General features: G+C 53.3%; 8 protein-coding genes across 8 annotated transcripts; 5 read left to right on the top strand and 3 right to left on the bottom strand.

Annotated features, from left to right (window-relative positions):
* Window positions 1-446: 446 nt before the first annotated feature.
* On the top strand, window positions 447-2,775 carry BGZ61DRAFT_447475 (uncharacterized protein). Its single transcript, XM_046245351.1, has one exon. The coding sequence runs from the start codon at window positions 784-786 to the stop codon at window positions 2,461-2,463; it is 1,680 nt and encodes a 559-aa protein (XP_046106661.1). The 5' UTR covers window positions 447-783; the 3' UTR covers window positions 2,464-2,775.
* An 87-nt stretch (window positions 2,776-2,862) lies between these two features.
* Window positions 2,863-4,785, bottom strand: BGZ61DRAFT_586539 (uncharacterized protein; the record flags this gene model as incomplete). Its single annotated transcript, XM_046256454.1, has 1 exon — window positions 2,863-4,785. The coding sequence occupies one exon, from the start codon at window positions 4,783-4,785 to the stop codon at window positions 2,863-2,865; it is 1,923 nt and encodes a 640-aa protein (XP_046106660.1).
* A 1,108-nt stretch (window positions 4,786-5,893) lies between these two features.
* Window positions 5,894-8,039, top strand: BGZ61DRAFT_572010 (sugar transporter; the record flags this gene model as incomplete). Its single annotated transcript, XM_046256085.1, has 8 exons — window positions 5,894-6,043; window positions 6,139-6,205; window positions 6,262-6,467; window positions 6,545-6,854; window positions 6,935-7,288; window positions 7,347-7,547; window positions 7,616-7,744; window positions 7,822-8,039. 8 exons carry the CDS (start codon window positions 5,894-5,896, stop codon window positions 8,037-8,039), a joined length of 1,635 nt encoding a protein of 544 aa, XP_046106659.1.
* Window positions 8,040-9,456: 1,417 nt separating this feature from the next.
* Window positions 9,457-11,589, bottom strand: BGZ61DRAFT_572007 (uncharacterized protein; the record flags this gene model as incomplete). The annotated part of the gene is made up of 1 exon (XM_046256084.1): window positions 9,457-11,589. One exon carries the CDS (start codon window positions 11,587-11,589, stop codon window positions 9,457-9,459), a length of 2,133 nt encoding a protein of 710 aa, XP_046106658.1.
* A 1,327-nt stretch (window positions 11,590-12,916) lies between these two features.
* On the top strand, window positions 12,917-14,806 carry BGZ61DRAFT_586538 (uncharacterized protein; the record flags this gene model as incomplete). The annotated part of the gene is made up of 1 exon (XM_046256453.1): window positions 12,917-14,806. One exon carries the CDS (start codon window positions 12,917-12,919, stop codon window positions 14,804-14,806), a length of 1,890 nt encoding a protein of 629 aa, XP_046106657.1.
* A 426-nt stretch (window positions 14,807-15,232) lies between these two features.
* BGZ61DRAFT_492282 (uncharacterized protein) lies at window positions 15,233-17,208 on the bottom strand (the record flags this gene model as incomplete). The annotated part of the gene is made up of 3 exons (XM_046250536.1): window positions 15,233-16,092; window positions 16,155-16,723; window positions 16,799-17,208. 3 exons carry the CDS (start codon window positions 17,206-17,208, stop codon window positions 15,233-15,235), a joined length of 1,839 nt encoding a protein of 612 aa, XP_046106656.1.
* A 1,713-nt stretch (window positions 17,209-18,921) lies between these two features.
* Window positions 18,922-20,505, top strand: BGZ61DRAFT_195444 (uncharacterized protein). Its single transcript, XM_046237844.1, has 6 exons — window positions 18,922-19,155; window positions 19,229-19,301; window positions 19,364-19,718; window positions 19,766-19,886; window positions 19,934-19,976; window positions 20,026-20,505. The coding sequence occupies exons 1-6, from the start codon at window positions 19,079-19,081 to the stop codon at window positions 20,494-20,496; spliced, it is 1,140 nt and encodes a 379-aa protein (XP_046106655.1). The 5' UTR covers window positions 18,922-19,078; the 3' UTR covers window positions 20,497-20,505.
* A 1,072-nt stretch (window positions 20,506-21,577) lies between these two features.
* BGZ61DRAFT_492280 (permease for cytosine/purines, uracil, thiamine, allantoin-domain-containing protein) lies at window positions 21,578-23,193 on the top strand (the record flags this gene model as incomplete). Its single annotated transcript, XM_046250535.1, has 3 exons — window positions 21,578-21,964; window positions 22,019-22,242; window positions 22,296-23,193. 3 exons carry the CDS (start codon window positions 21,578-21,580, stop codon window positions 23,191-23,193), a joined length of 1,509 nt encoding a protein of 502 aa, XP_046106654.1.
* Window positions 23,194-23,858: the final 665 nt, after the last annotated feature.

Below are 23,858 nucleotides of genomic sequence, written 5' to 3'. Positions count from 1 at the left end.
AAAAAGCTGTTCGGTTTGTCCGAATCACTCGGTACAGCATTCATGGGTGGGTGGCATAGCAGGTGCCTTTATTATATCTCTGTAAAGATACCATGACTTCTCTGCGCTTGATCATTTGCTAGTCCGGTGGTGGTTGACTCCGATAACAAGCGGAATATCTTTGGGAAGTGGCATGATTCTAGAATTCCAATGAGTAGATCTCACAAACATCCAAGACTTGGTCCTCTGGGCAAAGTTCTGGAACCCCGCCCCGTTCCGCGGAGTGCAACCCAGTTGCCCGTGGCTCTCGAGCGGGGTGCGTACTTACCCAAACGACTAAGATTCTTTACGCGTATTTCTTTCCGAGCACATGATAGCGTGACTGCAGTGGATGATGAGCCTAGACTGGTAATAGTCTATTCCGAGGCGGGGTGGCCATTCCCTTCTCCCCGCCCCAAGCGGCAAATTATCACCGTACAGCAAAGGATTATACAAACTCGACCGTCATTCCGCCACAAGAGGGGTCGATTTATGTACGCTAACACTGATTTCAGCTGACACCGCCGTCGATAACCTCGGAAGAATTTATTCGTCCCTGCTTGCTCCATTTCCCCAGGACACTGCCTCCACCCACCCCATATATCCCTTCCCTTCCGCGGAATGTCCTCTCCACGGGATCGTCCTAGAAACAATCACACCAGGATCCACGTCTTCGATCCGACCAGCTACTGTCTCGAGAGTCCGTACTAGCTCCTGGGTCGTTCGTAGATACTCCGAACTCCGAGGACACGGCTCGGCTGCACCATGCCACCAGCTCATGCTTGCAATACCTGCAAGCGCCGGAAGGTCAAGTGTGATGGGATAGAACCCTGTGCCAACTGCCGGATATCAGGCCTTCAGTGCGGTTACAACGCACGCCGTATGAGGCGTGCCCCCGAAAGCCCCAGAGCTGTCGACCAGACGCCATCCCTGGCAGCAGCCTCGGATCCCGACGCTGGTTTCGGCGGTGCCATTCAAGCGCAAGCTGCCCTCGGTGTTGCCGTTGAACTACAGCAGGCCCTGACCGAAACCCAGCAAACCCAGCACCAATCCCAATCCCCCCAATGGCTGTCGAGTCCGGAGACTCCGGACTCAAACTCCGGAGAGAGTGCCCAGGCCCCAATCTTCCACTATGATGCTGTGCAAGTCCACTCGGCCTTGCTTACTGGCGTCGACGCACTCCTCGGCTCAGAGTCCATCTTGGACGTCGCCCATGAGTGTATCGACTTCTTTGTGCAGTATCTATTTCCCAACACCCCGGTTGCACACGAACCAACTCTTCGAGCCGCCGTCACGCTTCTTGCTGTCGATAGTCGCTCGACTCTTGCTGGCCGTACCCCAGCCTCCTCCAACACCGACCACATAACATGCTTGCGTAGATTCGCCTTAATCACCGCGCTCTGCGCCTTCGTCATGTCTACCATGCCAGCACCTCCCGCATCGCCGTCACCGCGATCCCTGCTGTCCAGAGTATTCTTGGCAGCGTCGCGGGCCATGCTCCGGGTTTACGATGCGTACGACCTCGAACATCCAGACTCCACGTCTCTCACCATCCGCATGTGGCATTCAGCCGCGATGCAAAATACGACCGGCAGGGTAGGCACGTCTTATCAGTACCACGCCGAGGCCGCCTTCTTGGCGCAACGGCTCCGCCTACATGACGAGGCGGCTGTTCAACAACACACCAAACTGGAGTCCCAGATCCTTCGCGCCAGCTTTTGGCTGTTATACCTGGCGGATAAAACAGCAATAGCGTTAGAGACGCGGCCCCCGGTTTTGCATGAAGCTGTCTTCGACAGTGAACTGACGCTGCTTGATAATGGCAAGCAAGATGAGCCGCTCCTTGACTCCACGAAACCCGTGAACCGCAATGCTCTCGAAACACGACTCTTTGTCGGCTTCCATCTGAAACGGCGGATCTGGGCGGCGGCGGCCGACCTGTTGGTCGAGATTAAGTCTTTCTCGCGCCGCGAAGCTCGGGGTGAGATCCAGCCAGGACCAGAGAGGGAGAACGAGCTTACCCGGCTGAGTGAGGCGTATCTGCTGTTCGCAAGCCTAGCGGACCAGCTCCCGACATGGCTCAAGAGTCCCGACGCCGCCTCCGACCATGAAAGAGATGCGATGTATGAGACCGTCAGCGCTTACCAAAGAAGTTGCTTCTGGACCCAGAGGAGCAACATCATGACCGTTTTCCACTGCATGCGCCTGGTCATCCTGCAGAAATGTGTCGCCAGCGACCTCCCGTCCGTGGTCGGGCTAAACGGGCAGGTCATGCCATGCGCGATGCGCAAGATTGAGATTGTCCGGGACTTTTTGCACGAGCTGCAGATGGTGCCATTTCGTTGCTTCAAGGCTCAGGGAGAGACGGCGGTGGGTTTACGTGGTTCCCCTACTTCCTTCAGAGACTGCACCAAGTGGCCAACATCCGCAAGTATAACGAGCTAATAGGAACTCTTGCTTAGGTCGAACGGATCCGCCGCGTCGGCACCATCCTACTGGAGCTCGTTCACAACACGGAGAACAAGGTCATCGAGAAGGTGGCACGCTCGCAGTTCGGACAGCTGTTAGACTTGTTGGCAAAACTGGATTCCAAGGCCTCGGACGAGCTGGCTGGAGGTCCAGCTTGACCTACAACTGGCTCAATCATCACATCGAGGGCACTCTCCATCTTTCGTGGTCTATTACCAGCACGCTGTCACGATTCCTAACAATGTATATTTGCTATAGCAGGAGAAACAAGCCTACGGTATTTCCAGCTGGGATTAACACCCCGTAGCAAAAACCACTTCTGCCTGCGATATTTTCGTCTCCGTAAGTTAATCCGCGCCAAGTTCAGAATCAGAATCAGGCATTGTTACGAGGCTGTTTGTATGCCTTTCCATTGATGGTTGTAGTCAGCGTGCCATTCGCATCGAATAAGTTGGCCAACACATCAATCTCAAGGTGGAAGCCGTCTGCACTCGTCTTCTTAGTATTGTAGATGCCGCGGCCCGTCTGCACCAGATCCGAGTACCAGTCAACGCGGTTAAGGGTCAGGCTCTGTGCCGTGCTGGTAACGTTCTCCCATCCATTGAGGAACGTCATGCCGTCGTCCGAGTAGTTGTTGTAGGTGACTGCGATCTGGTTCGAGTCCGTCGCGTTTCCGGTCCGGCCGACCTGGACCTTGGCGTAGCCAGTCACCTTGGCTTTGAGGATAAATTGGCCGGGCGGAAGTCCCTCGCGTTCCTGGGTGCTTCCTCCGGGGATGTAAAGCTTGGCCCAAGGAACGTTGTCGGGAACCGGGGCAACCGGGACGAACTTTGAGGGCTTTCGACTGGTGAAGCTAGCAAGGACGATGCGAATGTCCTTGCCGTCGGGCTCTTTGGATGGGTAACAAGGCAGCGGGTTTGCGCCACCACAGGCCGGAGACTCGACGTGGGCCTCCCAGTAGATGAGTCGCGTCGAGTCAGGAGACCACCGCGGGTCGGCCTGCCCGTTCCATTCGGGATCACGGAAATCGCCACTGCCTGGCGCGCTGAATCCGGGGCCATTGATCTTCTGACCATAGTAGTTGCCGCGGTCGCCATAGTTGTCGAGTAGGTACGGTACGAAGAAGCGTCGCTGTCCATTGTTCCGGGTGGCGGAGGTCACAGCCGTGCTGACCTGGTCGGTGACGGGAGGGACGTTACGCATGCCAGAGAGGAACATCTGCCGGTTGGTGCCGCGAGTATCCATTATAGCCCACCACTTACCGTCAGGGGACTGGTCTATAGGGTCGATATACTCTGGGTGGGTGGTGATGCGGCGAACGCAGCCGGTTTGCAGACTGACAGCGAACGCGTCCAGGTTGGAGGATTCGACAGGATAGCCAACGTAGACAATCTCGTCTCCTCGACCGCTGAATCCTCGAAGCTCACCAACAGAGATGGCACTCTCGTTGATGTATAATTGGGACCCTCGGGTCGAAAGCGGTGTGGGAAGGTCGCTTCGGTATAGGGTGTAGACGTTGATCAGATCATACCGCGGAGCGAGTGGCAGGCCGGTCGTGGGGGCTGGGTTGAACTGCAAGCGCGAGAAGTATGCGAGCTGGCCCAGCTTGGCTCCGACGGTGAAGGAGCTGAACCCCAGATGAACATTATCTGGGTGGAGTCGAAGCTCCCGGATGCTCCCCCCAGCGCCAGAGCCATCAGGTCTGGTGTTCCAGCGGATAGGGTAGATATACGTCCGCTCTGGAGTGCATTTTTCGCTGACGAGTGAATAGTCTCCGCAATCAGCGATGTTGGTCCCAAACAAGATGCGATTGCCGTCATGGAATGCCTGGGGGTAGTCGAAGGTTGGGTTCCGGCCGACGGCGTTCTTGGCCGGCAAGCCACAGGTAATGCACTTCCACTTTTCGCCATTGGCAAAAGCAGAGCCGTCAGTCTTGATAATGATGATCTGTGAGCCGCTGTAGACGGAGGCCGGGTCGGGGGCGAGCGGCGCGCCAACAAACGGCACGACGGCAAGGACGTGCTTGCCATCGGGCAGGAAACCCCCGGACTGAAAATCGCGTCCGCTCTTCACCGGCATACATCCAGTCTTTCGCGGGTTGATCTCGGTATTACATGCCCCTACGCTGTTGGAGGTGATGCCCGGCGGGAGTGGCAATCGATCAAGGCTAATTGGCTCCAGTCGAGGCGATGCCGGGATAGAATCGGCACCGAGGGGCCCTGGGACATGCTGGGGCAAGGCCACAATAGTAATGCCCTGGCTAAGCAAGGCCCAAACAAAAGTAGCAAGAACTTTCATTCTAGAGGATGTAAATTAGATACAACGAATGCCGCGGAGTCAAAATCGAGAGCATGTAGAACTTGCTGCTGTCCAGTCACGACGGTTGATCATTCCAGGAGTAGGCATCTTTGACATGTTTATATAACCATGTTTCCGAGCAAGAAATGAAACGAAGAGTTTTCAGCTTGCTGCATTTGGTCTTTCACCGACGTGCTACAAGCTATTCACGAGCCTTGCCACTTGGGCAACCCAACCGGTTCTCTAGCAATCCAGATCGGGATCTCGCCATTTCGGCCATACTCTGCGCGGCAGCGAAAAGGCGGGACCGCCCTCCAGATAGGTGCCAAGATTATGGGGAATCCTGGAGTAGATGGAGGCTTCCCCGCCCCGCAGCCAATATAATCGTCATGGCGGACAGAGAACAACCGAACACCGAGCTGCTTCGGCCTCGGAGAATGATCAAAGGAAGGGCCTGGGGGATTAAACTTGACCAGAGCCTGGCAGTCCAATGGTCAGATGGATGCAGATAATCTAGAGCTGTAGCTCTGTAGGGCGTTACCCACTCCCGCCAGAAACTGATACCTCAAAAGTGCAGCTAGTCACGAGTCCCCGGAGAAGCCATGCTGAAGAAGCCGTCTCAAAAGCTGCCTTCCCCAGACGTGGCTTGCGGAAACAAACTACTGCATAGTCATTGACTAGGGCATTCCGCGGAGTGCGGGGAATACCCTGGGGGCGGCGCAGTGAAGCCAATCACGACATGGGTCCATTCTAGTTTGGGTCACGCCGCGTGATTATACTCCGCGGAATGCTCTGATGGAGTTCCTCCTTTGCCGTTTCGGGGCCCCAACCTGGCCAGATTGCTATTCAGCCACATTTCAATTCGGTGTAAAGTCGTCCGATTTACTCTCCTGGACGAAACTGCAGGACTGTTCTTGAGGATGATTCTGGGTCTCCCTCATCGGTAGTCAAATTGGCCTCAAGCCGGACAACATATATTGAGCATCCAAACCACCATCCTCCAGAGTCGGTTCTGACAAGTAAATTCAAGCTTTTTGCAATCTCGCTGCTGCCGACACTCGCTCCTGCCACAACCTCATTGCACGCCATCTCTATCGCCGTCGAAGTCATGTCGGCACAGCCAGAAGAAGTCAAGGTCGCCCCATCAGGGGATGTCGTCCAACACGTCGAATCGGGTCATAAGAGCTCTGACGCGCCCATCAAGACCGCTGCCCCCGTCTTAAAGTCGACCAATGACGAGTTGAGCATGTGGGATACAGTTCGCACGTTCCCAAAAGTGGGTAGTCAATTCTTCGCCATGGCCAACTGTCATTGCCATTCAAGAGGCCTTCTGGAGGGCTAACCATCTGCAAGGCCGTCCTCATCTGCAATATGATGTGCATCGCAGCCGCGGCTGACGGGTATCAAATCAACCTAAATGGTATGTGAGCCCCTTGCTCCGCGTGAACCAAGATTTCTGACCGACATGGCTGGTAGGCGGCATCATTGCCAACCAAGGATTTACCAATCACGTTGGATTCCGCAACGAGGCCGGTGTGTATACGCTCAGAGCAGAGAATACAGCCCTCTGGGGTGCCATGCAGTCCTTGGGTCAACTCATCGGCCAGGTGCTCCTCAACCCCATTTCCGACCGCCTCGGTCGAAAGCGAACCCTGTACTGTTTGTGGATAATCCTCGCGGGGGTAAGCCTTCCCCGCCCAGCTGAGCTCGGCAACCAAAGTTTTAGAGTCTCCCTTGCTCATGGTTCTCGTTTCATTAGTCTCTCATCATCGAGACTCTCGTTCGCGACTGGAGAGACTGGGCCGGCGCCAAGGTTCTTGCTGGTGTAGGCGTCGGCGCCATCCAGGCGACCCTGCCTATATACGTCTACGAGTGGTCTCCCGTCAACATTCGCGGCGCCATGGTGGTTACGTACGGATTTTGGAACACCATTGGCAAGTTCCTAGCCAACCTCGTCCTCATGGTATGCCAGCAGACCGATCCGCTTGACTACAAGGTTCCCATCCTAACTCAATGGGGGTTTCTCGGGGTGATGTTGCCGGTCTTCCTTTGGCTCCCAGAGACGGCAGGTATGTCCCACATTTCCCCCCTTTCGATTACGAACCCGCATCTTGAGTGATCGTGTATCGAGACTAATCGCTGTCTCCAGCCTATTTCGCCGCGAAAGGCCGGGATGAGGACGGTAAAGCCACCCTGCGTAGGGTGAACGGCTCAGTCCAAGGCTACGACGTCGAGGTCGAATACGCTATTATCAAGAACACCATCCTGGAAGAGCGCAGACAGCAGTTGGAGGAGAACGGAGACACGTCGGGTCAGGGTTTCAAAGAGGTTCTAGACTCGTACGTGGAGTGCTTCCGTGGCACGAATTTCCGCCGCACCATTGGCGCTGCCCTGCCGTCATGCTCTCAGCAGCTCTCAGGTCTCTCTTTCCTCAACGTCTATGCGAGCCTATTCTTCAAGCAGAGCGGCTTTACTAATGCTTTCCTCATTACTACGATTCAATGTATGTCGTTTGTGGACGGGACTTTATACTTGATCATCCGGCTAACTACAGACGAAAGGCTGCATCCAGCTCTTTGCCGCCTTCTGTCTCATGCTAGGTTCCGATAAGATTGGTAGGCGACTGCTCGTCCTCATCGCCATGGGGTTTTGCATGGGCGCCTTGCTCGTTGTGGGCATTCTGGGCCTCGTGCCCCGAACTCAGGCCCTAATGAACTTTCTCATTTTTGTTGCTTGTGTTTGGTCCTTCTTCAACAGCATTGGTGAGTCTCAAATTCTGCAACGCACTCCCTTTTGGTATCGAGATGCTAACCTTATTTTTGCATTCCAGTGGGAAGCCTCGGCGGTGCCTTTTCGGGTGAGGTCGGCGCACAGAGGCTTCGAGCTCGAACCGCCGGTATTGCTCAGGGGTTGGCGGTGATCTTTGGTCTCATATTCAACACGACTGTCCCACTCATGCGTAAGTCCTTGCCCTTTCTCACCTTGACCCAACCGACTGAACAACTATTTTCGCGCGGTACTAATAAATGGTCGCAGTCGACGTTAACGGTGCCAACTGGGGCTACAAGACGGCCTGGCTCTTCTTTGGCACCGGCTCAGCCGTCTGCGTCGTCCTCTGGTTCATGCTTCCCGAGTGCGCCAGACGCAACGCGGCGGAGATTGATGAAATGTACGAGAAGGGCGTGTTGCCGAGAAAGATGGGCAAGTATGTCACGGAGGCTCAGTTGATGAACGTTGGTGTCGTTGGCCAGTAATCAGCCAGTGTGCACTATGTAGTATTCTAAGTAAGGAAGCTTAGTACATACTACGAAACTACGAGTAGACCTGGGAACTTGGAAACTTGAGTTATTTACTGTCTACCAAAAGGTTAGGGTGCCCTAGTACACACATACCCAGAGAGGGACTAGAAGCTTAACAGTAAAAAGAAAATACCAATAACAGTATTAATGAGTGAAGGCGTAAGCAGAAGACACTAAGAACACATAACCCACCCAGAGGCAGAGCTGTGATGACCGCAATAGTGTTGTGACGGAAAGGTCGGATAGAGCCGGGCTTGAAGCCCGGGTAAATGGCTTGATTGAGCAAAATAGATGACTTTCTCAGCTGATACCATTTGATCAAATGGATCTCTGAGAGGTCTCAAAAGAATAGGCCAAAAGACTGTAAATTGAATGAGATGCAAAAAGGGATGGCTCTGTCTAACGGATCCTGTTTGAATCCTTCCCAATTTATGGTCCCAATAGGTCAGGCTACTATGCACACTTTGACTCCTCTGTCTTCGCTCAAGGGCCATTGCGGAGATAACCCAACCGTGAGCCAGAGTCAAAATACCACGATGGTACTTACGGCCAGTTTGGATTGTTTTGTAAGGTTGTGGGATTTAGAGGTGAGTACCATGCTATCTTAGTCTCTGCTGAAGTGCCCTTGACTTCCCGCTGATTTAATTGTTTTCCTGGCCCTCCTATACCAAGTACATTCCGAATGTCACACTTTTGCAACACTTTGGTCAAAGACTCCCCCAATCCATTGCACTTGTGTTGCGTCTGATTTGTGCTTCTTAATCGGCACCACAGATGCGGCAACGGGATTATGGAGAGGCACGTTTAGATAGCGAAGAGCTCGTTCCGTGAGACTAATAACAGAGTTCAATGCTTAAGATTCTACCCGACGTCAGATTTATAAGTTGTTCGACTTAATCTATAAATCGGAACTTATATGTGTAAGTTGTAGTGAGGGTGTCACGTCTGGTAATATTTTAGCTAGTGCAGTGAGCTAGGTAACTAAGCTGTATTGATAGCTAAGGAATTAGTGTCCTAGCAACAGCCAGTTCCTCGAATTATATACTAGATGTCTAACGAGGATCAAGGTGGTCATGGAGTGATCCAAATGATCTTCTTGTTGTTGGTCGAAGTTTTGTGGGGTGTCCATAGGTATGTGATGTCGTTATGTCCAGCCGAGCTGGGACGTGACAGCCTGCTAAATACTAATACTGTTACTTACTAGTAGATTTATTACCTACTTAACAGTAATATTATTAATTTTATAAAGAAGCAGCTTAATATTAAAACCCACTATTTTTCACCGTCACCTATTATTAGACAAAGCGGCCCGCACAAGTAAGCCAGAATACATATACATTTCCATATCAATAAAATTCTCTTCAAATCGCTTCTACGCCAACTGTAATCTTAATACACCATGGCCACCAGTGGCTGTCTCCGTATCTACCACTTTTGGCGGTACAACCTCATACCACAGCTTTGTCTTTTCCGCCCAAGCATCTATTTTCTCCCCATTGCACTCAGTCAACTGCTCAAACACGTCGTTGTCAACAATTGCTCCAACATCCATCGTAAGCTTGATCGGATCAAGTATCCTTCCGTTACGGAATGAAAGTCGTGACGAACCGATAGTTAGTACGACGGTTAGGAGGCTCGCAGTGCCAAGTGCGAAAAGACCAGAAAGGATGATCCACGGTACAAACGTAATGGCGTAAAGTTGCTGTCCATCTTTTTCAGTTCTGACTGCATATACAAGGTCCTTGTCTCGTTTTTCTTGCACCAAGTTGAATGCAGCTTCTCTCGCCTGAACTTCGAACCAGACCGTGGTATCGACGAACGAGTCAATCTGGCTCCAGTAGGACTCAGGTTTCATGGCGCCAGATTCAACCAAGATTTTGAAAGAAACTGGTCCCAGCCCGGATAGGCCATTAAACCCGAGTGAATCAAAGATTCCTAGATACTGCAAATCCTTGAGCATGAGGGGTCCGTGAAGATCCTGTGCAGGAACACCGCTAAAGTCCGCGTTCTTGGTCGACCAGGTCTTCGGATCCACGACTGCCTCGTCCAACTGGGATCTCAGGACGCAGGATACGCCGCAGAATGACCAGTCGCCAGACGCCTGTGTTTCTTCCTTCTCATCTGAGTCGTCTTCGGTATTTTTTGCTAGGTAGGTTGATTTGTCAAAGTTAAATACCTCAAGATCACCGTATGTCCTCGTTCTGCATGTCGCGCCGGAGTCTCGCCCCTGGGAGGCCCAAAAACCTCCAACCCAAAACTCGCGGGAGCCTTCTCCGCTTTTGAAGGCTACGAGAGGTGATACTGTTTCCTCTGAGACGATATCCGAGGCAGAAGGAGTTTCCCAGTTAGCATTGATAAATGCTGAGTGGCTGAACGCCTTCATAGAAACCATCTTAGAGCTGTTCGTAGCTGAGTTTGTTGATAGATCTATAGTCACCTCCCTTACAGTGCCAACAATAGTCTTGACGCTAAGTTTGACATCGTCGATAGTGGATGGAGTACAAGACGCTGTAACTCGAACGGTCGGAACATCGAGGATTCTTCGCACCTTTGGCATCTGACCTTGTGCTCTCTGCGATATGTTGAGATAATCCACACCTTGCGAGAACGACTGTGGTGGGTTCTCCCCAATCTCCCATAGCAGCTTCCTCACTTGCCCTTTGAGTTCATCCTCCTGTTGATCTGTCATACTAGGAAGCGTTACCATCTCGTACAGGTTGCCTCCATAGGCATCCGCTATCAAGTGCCACCCAGGTGTCTGATCCAAAAATTCAAGTTCTTTCGTGGCGTCAAGTATTGCAAAATCCTTAGCTTCATAAGCCACAACGTTGGAAAGAAGGGAGAAGCTCAGGGCGGAGAGGGCGGTAATCAAAGCCAAGCAAATAAGCTGGGGATCTCGCGACTTGATGAAGGTGCAATGCTTGAAGGGGCTATATGATCCCCAATTAGTCTGGGCAACCTCGGCGAGAGCCTTCAAGCTGACGGCCCTGTTGTTCAGGGGACGTTCGTCGACGGCGCACAAGCGAGTGAGCCTGAATATGTGCCAATTTGCGAAGGCGAGAAGCGCTGGTGCTAGGATGATAGAGGCAGCGGCATCAACTAGCTTTGCCCAGGTCGAGCTGAATCGGCCGCCCATGACCTTGGCAGCAATAAAGTCTCCACCGAGCCTGCGTCTGACATGGTCTACCAGCCAGAATGCGATGGACAGAGCGCTAATGGCGATGAAGGTGACGAGGATGATGCTAGGGAGAATCTTTTCGCCCGTCGAGACCCTCGGGCTGGGTAGTATTTCGAGCGGTTCAATCCTCATCTCGCCAGTCTTCTTTCGCAGTAGGTTGTCAGTCGCTGTTGCGGCGAACTCATGTTGGCCGTGTTCCAGAGGTGCATCCTGGGCAGATGTTGAAATTTGATCGTCTTCGTGTTCCGTAAGAGTCGAGGGTGACGATGGCCGACTGGTGCTATCGCGCGGTAATAGATATTGGGTCGAGTCTCGTGGTAACTCCATCTTTGGTTTCGATTGGTGCGGATTACTCTATTGAAGCACGTTGAACACCGACCAGCAGGCGGCACCTATTTATGTTAATATTAGTCCCCAGTCAGCAAAGAGGTTCCCAGCGATTATCTATGCGCCTCCCTCGCGAGTCTTGGCGTAGCTAAAGCTGAAGTACGCGCCCCCTCGGCGCATACAACCTTATCCTATTTCCGCAGAATTCAAAGGCTGTACCCACGGAATAAGGCCGAACGCTTCTATTTTTAGCCACGATCAGAGACGCAAACCGACAGGAAATCCAGTAAAGCTCAACTCTTATCGCTAAGCCGCATCCCGTCAACCTGCCAAGCGCAATGTGCCATCTTACGGGCCTCTTCTGGCCACGGCCCCCACAGGCTGACGCGCTGGTGTTTCAGCGGGGGCGGCGACTAAGAAGTCCACCGCAAGGCGGCCAACAAGAACGCTGAGTTTATCGACTGTGGCCTCGAGCCAAGAGCATTCCTCAGCTACCTCAGCGGCAGCTTAACCCCCAGCCTCAAGCCCGTCAGATTTCTACAAGTTGAGCTTCAGCTATGGTTCCAGAAAACAAGGCTCCGATAGAAAGGTTAAGATCTAGAGCTTAAGAGGCAGGCAAGTAAGACCGAATAACTTTGTAGAGTTTAAGCTGGCAAAAATTTAAGAAGAAGAGTTGGATTATCTCCTTCAAAAAAAGACTTCTATATTTAATGCTATAATAGATGTTAAATCGGGTTTTTCTTAGCCTTGCTCAATATCATCGGATAAATCAAAGGCGTACAGTAATTTTGAACAGTAGAGACAAACAGTCAGTGCTACACCCAGGACTAGATAATAGACGTTAATAGATATTAAAGTTTAATAACCTCTTATATGTAGTATAAAGAAATTATATATGGAAGACAGAAATACATTCGCATTTACTTAAGATTACCGATAGGTCAGCTGATATAGAATTCAATATTCAACCAACAATGGGCCGCGTCCAATACCCTCCCTCTCCCGGGTACCCTACAGGCTGCGATGTTAGATAATAATCGAATTTATTAGCAAGATGACAACGTGGAATTATTTTTTGTGGGCGGCGGTGTGAAGCGGATTGTCCCCATAACCCCATTCCCAAGTGACTGGGGCCGCGCTCGTGGGCGCTCGTGGGCGCGGCGTATTGGATGAAGCCAGATAATCAGATGCTGACATGCATACATGACATCACGATGCACGAAGCTACATATACTGGTTCGTTTTCCCCGTCTAGTCGTGTTGTCGGCAGTTCCTATTTCCGTCATCTGACACCACCCACATTTCCGCTTATTTTCCAGCCTTGCCGATGGAGTCTCCAGAGTTCCCAAAGCTGGACGACCTCTGGTTTGAAGCGGATCCTGGTAACTTGATTTGCTGCTTCTGTCAATCACAAATTGGTTCAGCAACCCTTGCTCGGACCTTCCGCTTGTATGACCCAAGCCAAGATGACGAGCCTTTAGGGTCCAGCAAGATGATCCACACACCATTCGACGAAAACATCGTCATCTATGACCGACACCTACAATGCCTTCTCCAAGGTGGAATCAAGTACTGTGCTATTTCTCACGTCTGGGATCCAGAAATATCCCGTACTCAAGTCCTTGGCAGAGGCTCTTCGCAGCCCCCGGAAGTCCGTCGTCGAGTAATTGAGCTACCCGTCTTCATACTCCGCGGTCTCCTGAAATCTGGCGAGATTTCAAAGACGGATGAGATTTGGCACGATTATATCAGCGTGCCGCAGTGGTCAAACGATGTCAAGGACAGAATTCTTCTTGCCGTACCCGACATCTACGGATCAGCGCATGTGACTACTCTCCATTTTGAAGACCTCCGAAAAGAAAGCCTGCAAGCGCTCTACGGGGCACAGGGAACTAACCAACGTCTGAAAGCAATCACCGATATTTGCAATATCAAGTGGTTCAGTCGCGTATGGACAGCAATGGAGTACGTTCGGAGCCGACAAGTAATCTCGATAGACGAAGACTTCGATGTCTGCCCCAACAAGAACGACCCTCTCTTCTTAAACCAGATGAACCACGTGTGGTCCATTGAGGTTTCAAAACACAAGTCAGCTCAAGAACTCGAGGCTCGAGCGAAGATTGGCAAAAACATTGTGCCATGGGCCCTAGGGCCGATTCAGAAGATGGGCAACGGGAAGTCGTCAGTGTTCGGGCTATCTTTCAATCTTCTCTCGAAACGCAGGTGCCAGAGCAACCGCGATTTCCTACACGCTTTGATCGGCTTGGTCGAGCCGACTTATGACCGAGCCCTTGGATATGACTTTGACCGCGAGTACCTACGTATCGCGAGACTTTGCATTGCTGGCGGCGATTACAGCCCTTTGCTAATGACACCTCGTCTCGAAGATATTCAGCAGGGGCGGGATATGAACCACGGGTTCTCTAATGTGAAGAGTTGGCCTCTTGGTCCAGAAAGAAAACCACCGAAGTTTCATCCCGATTTTTTATTCGAGAACGGCGACTGGGAAAACGGTGGCCCGATCCTCACGTTGGAAAGGGTCGGTGTAGCCTTTGAAATTCACCAGCAGCCCAACATGGGCCTCATGCACCGGTTTGCCGACGATGCGTCCTTCGTCCTCCGGTGTACTGGACCAGATCTTGATTCCTTCATCAAGGCACTTGGAACCCGACTGTATAATGAAGACTTTGAATTTATCAAGCAGAACCTAGCTGTTGGTACCCGCAGCAACAGACTGACGGGCATCCTTCAGAAAAGGGTCAATAAAATGGAGGATAATTGGCCACTGGAAGGAGGAGACGGGGCCCAGTGGGTTGCAGAAGCAATGACGCTTTCTCTCACAAACCCAAAGGGCGAGCCGGGGACATCCATAAGCAAAATCGCAGTGAGTGGTGCACATGGAGGGACTATCCACCTCGGACACGCTGGGCGCAATTGTCTAGTCTCGACACCCTGTACGGTATGCCACCTGCCATATGTGTTTCGGGCAGGACTATTCAAGCCGCCGGGACATGTCAGAGGGGCTGTTGCTTACCGGATCCGAGGTCTCCAGTATGAGTTCTCTCGTGAGAACGGAGTGGGAATTCTTGTGAAAGATGGTCACATTGTCGGTCGAATGGCGTGGGCTACTCCATCATGTGCGTGTTTGGAGCTTGAGAAGGTCAAAATTAAGATGCCAGCATTGCCTTATCCAAGCCCAAGGCCTGATGATCTCTAGGTAGTACAGTGGGAAGGATAAAGTCCTGATCCAAAATAATGTAGTGCATTGCTCGCTTAAGAAGATGAAGAATCTATTTTATTATTTTATACTCCGTATACTAAGCTTTATTCATATACTTTAGGGTTTAGCTTAAAGATCTTCATACTCCCTCTAACCCTAACCCTGATCAAGATGGCAACACATCATACCTTAATGCAGATTAGCGGTGCGTACCAAGTACAACACTTTGGATCAGGACTTTGTGCATCCCACTGTACTGGGCCGTGCCGAGAAGGCTGTCTCAGACATGAGCCTCTACGGGGTTTCAATGCAAATACTTGGGAGGAATTCGAGTATGTATTTAGAGCACTACCAAATGGTGGAGTGTCTGCCTCACTACGCATGCTAAAAAGCCGAACCTATATACACGCCAAGGCTGTTTCTTTACTTGGCAGCCTGGGCATCTTCCAAAATCATGTGGGCCCCCTTCTCCGCAATGGCGTATATCGTAGCTTGGATGTGCGCACTGATCTGAAGCGGCATGACACTGGCGTCGATAACTCTTAGCCCCCGAACCCCGTACACGCGCAGCCGCTCATCGACGACGCCGCCCTTGATTCCAGCGCGCCCGCCCATGCCGCAGGTGCCTACCGGGTGCCAATCGGTGATGGTGTTCTGCACGATCCACTCGCTGAGGCCATCTTCACTGTCGATCGTGGCCGCAGACGGCGAGGCTGGTGCGAGGATGATGCCAGACAGCGGCTCGGTCTTGACAATCTTGTGTAGAAAGCGAGCGCACTCCTTCATGACGTCCGCGTCGAGGGCGCCGTGTGCGCCGCCGTAGTATTGCGGGTCGATGACGGGCGGATCTTCTGCCGTGGTGGGGTGGTCCGTTGCGGGAGAGATGTGGATCGAGCCGACGGAAAAGGGGTACTGGAGGATCTGCAGCATGGTTCCGTACTTCTTGCCGTCCTCGCCTTTGAAGAAGTTGCTCCAGTTGCCGAGATCGAAGATGTACTCAATCTGGCCCAGCTTGGCACGGCCGTCGAGCCGCTGCTGCAGAATCGCCTTCTTCTCTGCATCAAACGCAGTCAACCCATCCGCCTTGGCGTACAGGCCAGCAAGAGACTGGTCTGGTACGATGTGGGCGAGGGGCACGTAGCAAAGAGAGACGGGGAGAATCGTGAGCGGACCGGTCCCGTCCCGATCGTACTGCTCCCGAGCCGCGACTGCGAGTGTCTCATCCTTCAGCACGTCATCCTTGTTAGCGAGAAGAGGGTCGACCTCGAAGATGGTAGCCAGCACTATCAGCCGAGTCAGTATAGCCTCATGTGGAGACGGAATGTGATCCGAGGTGGTGCCTTACTCAAGTGGTCCTGCAGGTTCTCTCCGACCATCGGGCTGTCCACCTTGAGGGACACATTAGCTTGGGCTAGCACCTTGGGGTTTCCTATGCCCGAAAGCTCCAAGATCTGCGGTGACTTGATGCTCCCGGCCGAGAGGATAACCTCGCGGGACACGGAAACCACGTGTTCTCTGCCCTGGCACGCAAACCGGACCCCGGTGGCAACGCACTCGCCATCGACATCCTGGATGACAATCTCATTTACCGTCGCGTGAGTGAGGATGTGCAGGTTAGCCGGCGCAGCAGCGCAGTAGTCGGTGGCGAAGGACCGGCGGGCGGATCGCGGGTCTACCGCGTTGACAGTCGTCCAAACGCCGACGTTTGAGCCTCCGACGTGGGATGAGTTGGTCTCAACGCCCAGGGCATTGAGCGTGCTGTGCCAGAGGCGATGCGAGGGCGAGTAGTCGGTGGGATACGAGACTTGGATGGGGCCTGAAGTTCCAAACGTGTCTGCGTCATGGGATACGTTGTATTGTTCCTGCACACTCTTACTGGGTGGGTGGAACGTCTCGGATTTCTTGAAAAAAGGCCTGCCCCCCCAATCAGTCAACCAAGGCTATCCTGATACAGCCATTTTGCCTGGCAAACTCGGGAAAATCACTCACAGAAGCTCGTCCCAACCCCATCCGGCATTCCCCAAGGCTTCCCATGCATCGTAGTCATCCTTACTAGCGCGATTCCAGGCCATATAGTTCAGAGCGCTGGTGCCTCCGAGGACCTTTCCGCGAGGCCAGGGTAGCCTTCGCCCCCCGAGACCTTGCTGCGGTACTGTCTCGAGATGCCAATCAAGGCGGCCGCCCAATGACCGTCCGTAGTGGCCGGGGATTTGGATATCCTCGTCATCTTCCGCGACGCCTCCCGCCTCGAGCACGCCGATGGTGTAGGAGGAATTGGCCTCGGCTAGACGAGCGGCGACGACCAGGCCGGCTGTCCCCCCACCGACGACCAGGAAGTCGAACTTGCGGGAGCTGAAGTCGTCGGCGTTGACGGTTGTTGTTTCGCCCGTCATGGTCATGGTGAAACCCGTGGCTGTGTATTCCTTCCTATCTTTTGGCCTGCTCGGGATTTTCCAGAAACTTATACGCCACGGGAGAGCGGCGGTACGAGAACTCTTCTGCCTCTTACGATAACAAACGAGAAGTCTACTGCCTCGACCGCATAACTCGGGACGGAGAGCGTACCTGTTAAATCATAGCGCCAGTGCTGCGGCAAGGGAACGGGTGGATGTCGTCGGAGGATGACGGATTGCGAATAGGTAAGCGGTACTTCATCAACGCATGCATGCCGCCGGGCTCCGCGCGCTGCTGGTAACTACCTAGCCTGCACTGCACGCACGCAATAGACGCGCGAATGGCCCCCGGCCTGGTCGAGTCGACGTCCGGAGACGACGGACGACACGTTTGGCCTCTGGCTACGATGCTTAGCCGGGAACCGTTACCGAGTCCTGTTATCTGTCGAGACGAGGGGTAGCCAGCAGATAAAAGTCTGACAAGTCATGCGAAGATGAGGGGGAGGGGAGCGAGAAGGATTGATGCTACCTGGTCAGTCATCTCGGCTGCTCCCACTCCCACCCAGTCGCATCCAGTCGCATCCAGGCGCACCACGTCAATACGTAAAAAAGCAAATCAACGTCCAAGTGCAGGGGACCAACCCAGGACGCAGAAGCACCAGGGGCTCTAGCGCAGCGACGGCTCTCCATAGTCCCGAGTCGTCAGGATTCGAGACGTGGAGGCGTCGAGCCGTCGTGACGCCGTATCCTTGCCTTCACCAACATCCAAGAATCCAACCAGGCGGGAATGCAAGGGGTCCTGGGGTGGTATTGCAAGCTTAGCTCGCGATTCTTTGCTTTTTTTTCTAACCTTCTTAGACGTTCGCGTTTTTTCTCTTCCTGGGTTAACGTACTGCCCCGAAGAAGAAATTGTTCCGAATAAACTCGCACCCGCAGCTCCGAATCTTCATTGATGGAATGGTTTGGGGGTGTTCTAGACTGGCAGTGGGGGGCGTCATACGGTTTACGACCCCTGAAGGTTTAGCTAGCGTCTGCTGAACGACGGGCTGGGGGTGAAAATGATGGGCATCCCACAAAGTGCATCTTTTGATCGGAAAGCAGCCAAGGGTTGCAGTAAAAAAGGATGGCGAAAAAGAGAAAGCAGGCACGAGCTCAAGACATAAGGCTGCGCTGGAGACGGCGCACGCTTCCATACGTGTTCTCAGACGCTCGTGATGACGGCCTCATGCTGGTGGACGCATCTCAAGGTTCTGGAACAAGACGCTAAACAAACTCGAGTGCCGAAGTAGAGCTAGGGTTACGTAGTGCTCTACCAATTCTGCTCCATATCAGCTCCATTCTAATTCATTCTGCCCCATTCTGCTCCATTTCTGCTCCAATTCTACCCATCGCACGATCGCGGGGACCTAACATTTGCACCAGACCGCGGGGAACATGGGCCGGAAACGGCCCGTTCAACCGCTGTCTCCGGCGGAGCCAATGTGACCGTACTTCGTAACTGGACTCTGGATCCAGCGTTAGTCTAGATTCCGCATGGCTGGGGTCCCTGGTCGACCATCTTCGTCTCTGCAGGACCAAAGTCAAAGGACGGAGCAAATGGTGCTCACTGCCGGACATCTCTGCACAGGTTGGGTGGGTGGCTGAATATCGAGCATGGTACAGCGTATAACGCGTGGGATACTCCCCGACGCGCATAAATGGTTCGTTTGCAATGTGCCCCTGGCGGCATCCTCTCTCCCGCTTATCGATGGGCGCTCATTCCAGCCATTAAGCTTCCGTCAAAAGAAAGGGGCGTTGCCTCTGTTTGAAATTCATTTCCCTTTTCTTGCGATCGTCCGCTGAATCGAGTCATGGCTGCTTTGCCCATCCTGCCAACATGGAATTAGTAGACTCGCTGAAGATTGTGTCTTGGATCCTGTGGGTGTTGGGCGTCGTCGTCGTCGTGTGTCGGCTGTGAGTACCATGCGAAAAAAAAATCCCATCCGCGCGGATGCCATTTCGTCCATCGCTAACGACCAACGTGCAGGATCGCGAGGCGCATGAAGCTCGGCAAATGGGGCCGCCTCATGGTTGAAGACTATCTCATGGTCTTTGCTCTCGTGCGTGCCCAACCAACAACTCTTTGCGGCCAGCTGGCGATACTAACCCGCTCCGTCCGCAGGTCAACTTCACCGGCGTCGTCGTCAGCATCAACGAGGTCGCCAAGAATGGCAGCAACTATATGCCCGAGGAGGTGGCCAAGAGCCTCGATGCCAAGGGAAGGGCGCAGGCCGTCTTCGGAAGCAAGATGACCTTTGTTCTCGAGATTTTCACCCTCACAGCAACCTGGACCGTCAAGGCATGTCTGTTGCTGCTGTACAGCCGACTGACAGAAGGCACGTCGACACGGCAGAGTTTGGCCGTCAAGATGGTTGCCGGCTACTGCCTCGTGACCTACCTTCTCGTCACCTTCATGTTTGTCTTTTTCTGGTGCAGTCCCCATACGTATGAGTATTGGGAGGTCCCTGTCAGAATATGTAAGTCATCTCATGCGGGCGTTTTTGTGGCTGCTAACTGGCGTCAGCCCAATGTGCCAGTTACTATAACCACATGATCTTCGCCACGGCGTGCAACATTTCATCAGATCTCATGTTGCTCTGCGTTCCGATCCCGATCATGATCAAGATCCGTCTGCCGATGAAGAGGTTTGTCAAACTCAAATGCCTAAGCCAACAACAACTGACAATTGCAGGAAAATCGGCCTTTGCTGCGTCTTTGGTCTGGGAATTTTCAACGTAAGACATGTGTGCCGCTGTACAGGTCACGCTCGCTAACAGTCTACAGATTCTTGCCGCAGTCCTGAACCGATACTACAACTTCAGCAACCCCAACTCATACGTCTTCCTCTACTGGTACGTCACCGAGGTCGGCGTGGCCATTTACGTCGGCAACCTGCCGCTCTGCTGGCCCGTCATCCGGCTCGCACTCGGCTCCAAGGGCGACTCATCAAACCCGTCATCATACCCGAACCCATCATACCCGGAAAACTCGGCCCGTCGCAAGACCCAGAGCCGCAACCCGCTCACGAGTAAGGCATCCATATGGGCCAAACTGGAAGACGAAGATGGCACGCGGACTGACGGGTCCCGCGACCAAGGCAGCGAAATTGAGCTCGTGGGCAGCCCGAGAGGACCGGATCTGGTGAAACAGCCATACCAGACCGAGGCGGAGGTTAGCAGTGATCCCAAACCCCATCGGCACAAGCCGAGCGACCACATCACGGTAGTCACCAAGGTGGATGTAACGACGACGTGAATGCGAAAATGCCCTCACTAGCGTGGGGGCGGATCAAAGGGAAAAAATGGTGGCAATTGGGTACGGAGTACTTGGAAGATGGACATGGGATGCGTAAATTCAACTAGAGTCTGATTAGCGTAATTTAACGAGTCGAGATAAAAGGAGAGTTCGAGGCTGACTCGTCCAGGTGCGAATAGAATAATCCAGTGACATATCATCTCCCAGTAACACATCTTGGCTACATATCTTGGCTCCGGCATTCACATCTCTTGGTTCTCCCGCACATCTCTTGGCCGCAGCACATTTCCTTGGCTCCCGCGCATTCTTGGCTATTCGGCACATTAAATGTCTTGGCTCCCGCGCATTCCAGTGCTCCGCTCATCTCTTGGCTCCCGGGTTATCTCTTGGCTCCCGCATTATCTCTTGGGTCCCCGCTGGAGCCGCCCGGCGCGCCAGGATGAAGAATGAACTTGGCTTGAAACGGACATAGCGCAGCCGGGGGGAGCAACTCTCGTTTACCCTGGCAGTTTACCGTCGTACTCCGCCCTAGTTGCATCGGCATCCTGCAGCTAGTGGCCAAGTGGCGCGGCCAGGGTCCAGAGCATCGAACGCCAACCACCAGCGCAGCAGAGTCGCAGAGAGAAGAAAAAAGGCATGGGGGAAAAATTGCGCATAAGCTCCATTAATCCCTGATGCTTCCAGAGGGGGCGGCGCTAGGACTGAAACTGTCAGAGCCATCTCCGGGCGTCTCGCGGCGTCGCATGCGAACAACGGCGGAGGACCGGGGCGTTCCCTGGAGGGCTCAGCCGCTGCTGCAGGACTTGTTAAACAAAACTCTAGTATATTCCCGTTCCTCGCGCGCTGTAACCTTGCTCTCCCAATTCAGCTCCTACGTTTTCTTCTTTCGACCGGACCTCTCCTGCTTCTCTCGGCTAGGTCTGTCGTGTGATGCTGCACTGCGCGCCGTAGCCGCCACACCACCCGCACGTCCGTCCGTCCACGCGTCTTGTCCATCTATCTTTCATTTATCTGTCATATATTATCACTATATTCTTATCCGGGAGTCGACAGGATGGCGTCGCCAACTAATGATGTTGAGATGGTGGCCGAGAAGGGCGCCACCGTGAGCTCGGCGCCCTCAGCCGAGGAGAACATGAGCAGGCTTGAGTCAGATGCGCCCGCATCCTTCCTCAGGTCGCTCAACGACCGCATCGAGGGTCTCGCCGGCCTCGAGGCGCGAGGCATCGAGCGCGTCCCTCCGGATGAGCGCCAGCCGGCCTCGCACGCCGCCGACCTCCAGGTCGCCGTGCTGTGGTTCAGCGCCAACTTGTCTCTCAACAACCTCGCCACTGGCCTCTTCGGCCCCATGGTCTTCGGCCTGGGCTTCTTGGACAGTGCTCTCCTGGCTGTGTTTGGAACGATCCTTGGTGCATGCTCGACTGCATACATGGCCACATGGGGCCCGCAGAGTGGAAACCGAACCATGGTGAGTGAATCCTCTCGACCTTAGATGCAACCATGGCTGACTCGCATGCTGCAGGTTGTCTTGCGTTACTTCATGGGGTACTGGCCGGCCAAGCTGCCTACTCTCCTGAACGTTGTTCTCATGGTCGGTTACACTACGATTGATTGTATCATCGGTGGTCAAGTCCTCTCTGCCGTGAGCGGCGGTAGCATGACTATCCTCGTCGGTGTTATTGTCGTTGCCATCGTGACTTTGTTGATCGCCGTCTTTGGCATGGCCATCTTCCACAAATATGAACGGTATGTTTCCATGTTTCACTGCATGGTTAATATCAAACTGACGTGTGTCCCAGATACGCTTGGATCCCGCAGGTCATCGCCCTCTCAGTCCTCATCGGCGTCGCTGGCCAATACTTCGACGCTTCCGCTCAGCCCACCGTGACCGGCTCTACACTCGCTGCCAACCGCCTTTCCTTTTTCACCCTGTGCTTCTACGTGCCCAACTCCTGGGCTGCTGCCGCGTCTGACTTCTACGTCTACTACCCAGAGCGCACCTCGCGGGTCAAGATCTTCATGCTCACCGTCGTCGGCCTGACATTGTCTTTCAACCTCGTCTACCTCATTGCCATCGGCCTCGCCACCGGTCTCGTCAACAACCAAGCCTGGTCCGACGCCAACGCCATCAGCACCGGCGCCCTTATTGTTGCCGCCTTCGAACCCCTCCATGGCTTCGGACGTTTCTGCTCCGTCATTGTCGCCCTCGGTGTCATCGCTAACAGCACTCCGTCAATCTACTCGGGCGCCCTGGGATGCCAGGTCCTCGGCCGCTACGGAAAGGCCATTCCCCGGTGGACGTGGTCCTGTGTCCTGGCTGTGATTGCCCTGGTCCTCGCTATGGCTGGTCGTGAGCACCTGCTCGTCATCTTCCAGAACTTTGTTGCCCTCATGGGTTACTGGGTCATGCTCATGATCTGCATTGTTGGAATGGAGCACTTGTTCTTCCGCGGCCGCCAGGGCTTTGACTGGGCTGCCTGGGAGGACAAGTCATATCTCCCGATTGGATGGGCTGCCCTTGCAAGTTTCATTATCGGCTGGGTTGGTGCTATTCTCGGTATGTCCCAGGTCTGGTACATCGGCCCTATCTCTGTGGCCGCCTCCGCGGCGGATCTCGGCATGTGGCTGGGCTGCGGATTTGCCATGGTGGTATTCCCGCCTCTGAGATATCTTGAGATGAAGATTTGCAAGCGTTAAAAATATCCGACACTATAATAGGATAGACACTGTACATACTACCCAAGTCTTTTATAGGCGCCTGTAAGATTGCCTCCTTAGCTACAATTAAAACGGTATTCTCTAGATGAGACCACTAAGTTAAGAGATTCTAAGTTCCAGGAATTGTAACATTCCCGAGCCTTAGCAACTTGATTCTTGACTACCCGCTCGTGGTTCTTCTTAGTGGCTGACTGACGACTTTAAAGCTAATAGAGACATGGGGCGGCCCCTGTGATACACTACCTACTTCCGAGCTCGCCATAATGCACAAGCATTTCGTTCCTTAGCTTTAAAAATCATCAGATAGGTCAAAGCCGTGCAGTAATTACAGAACATATAGACACGCATTTAGTACCACACCTAGTACCAGAAAATACAATAGTTTGACGTTGAGGCTGTTGTACATTTGCCTTTCTTTCAAACTTCAGTTAGTGAGCTTGAAACACAAACGTGAGCCTTTGCAATTGTAACACGCACAGCAAAAACGCAGTTGATGCAAATATTGGGTTCCCTCCAGGGATAATGCACAAGTATACCCATACTGGAATCCACCCATCTCCGGGCAATGAGAGCGGCTACACTATAGTTAAGAAATGAAAGACAAATTGGACTTAGCCATATGGCACTCGCTGTCTTGTCCCGGG

Source organism: Ilyonectria robusta (assembly GCF_021365365.1).
Source record: "Ilyonectria robusta strain PMI_751 chromosome Unknown BGZ61scaffold_6, whole genome shotgun sequence".
Lineage (NCBI taxonomy): Eukaryota > Fungi > Ascomycota > Sordariomycetes > Hypocreales > Nectriaceae > Ilyonectria > Ilyonectria robusta.
The sequence above is the reverse complement of the archived record's forward strand: the minus strand, read 5'-3'. Positions and strand labels throughout refer to the sequence as shown.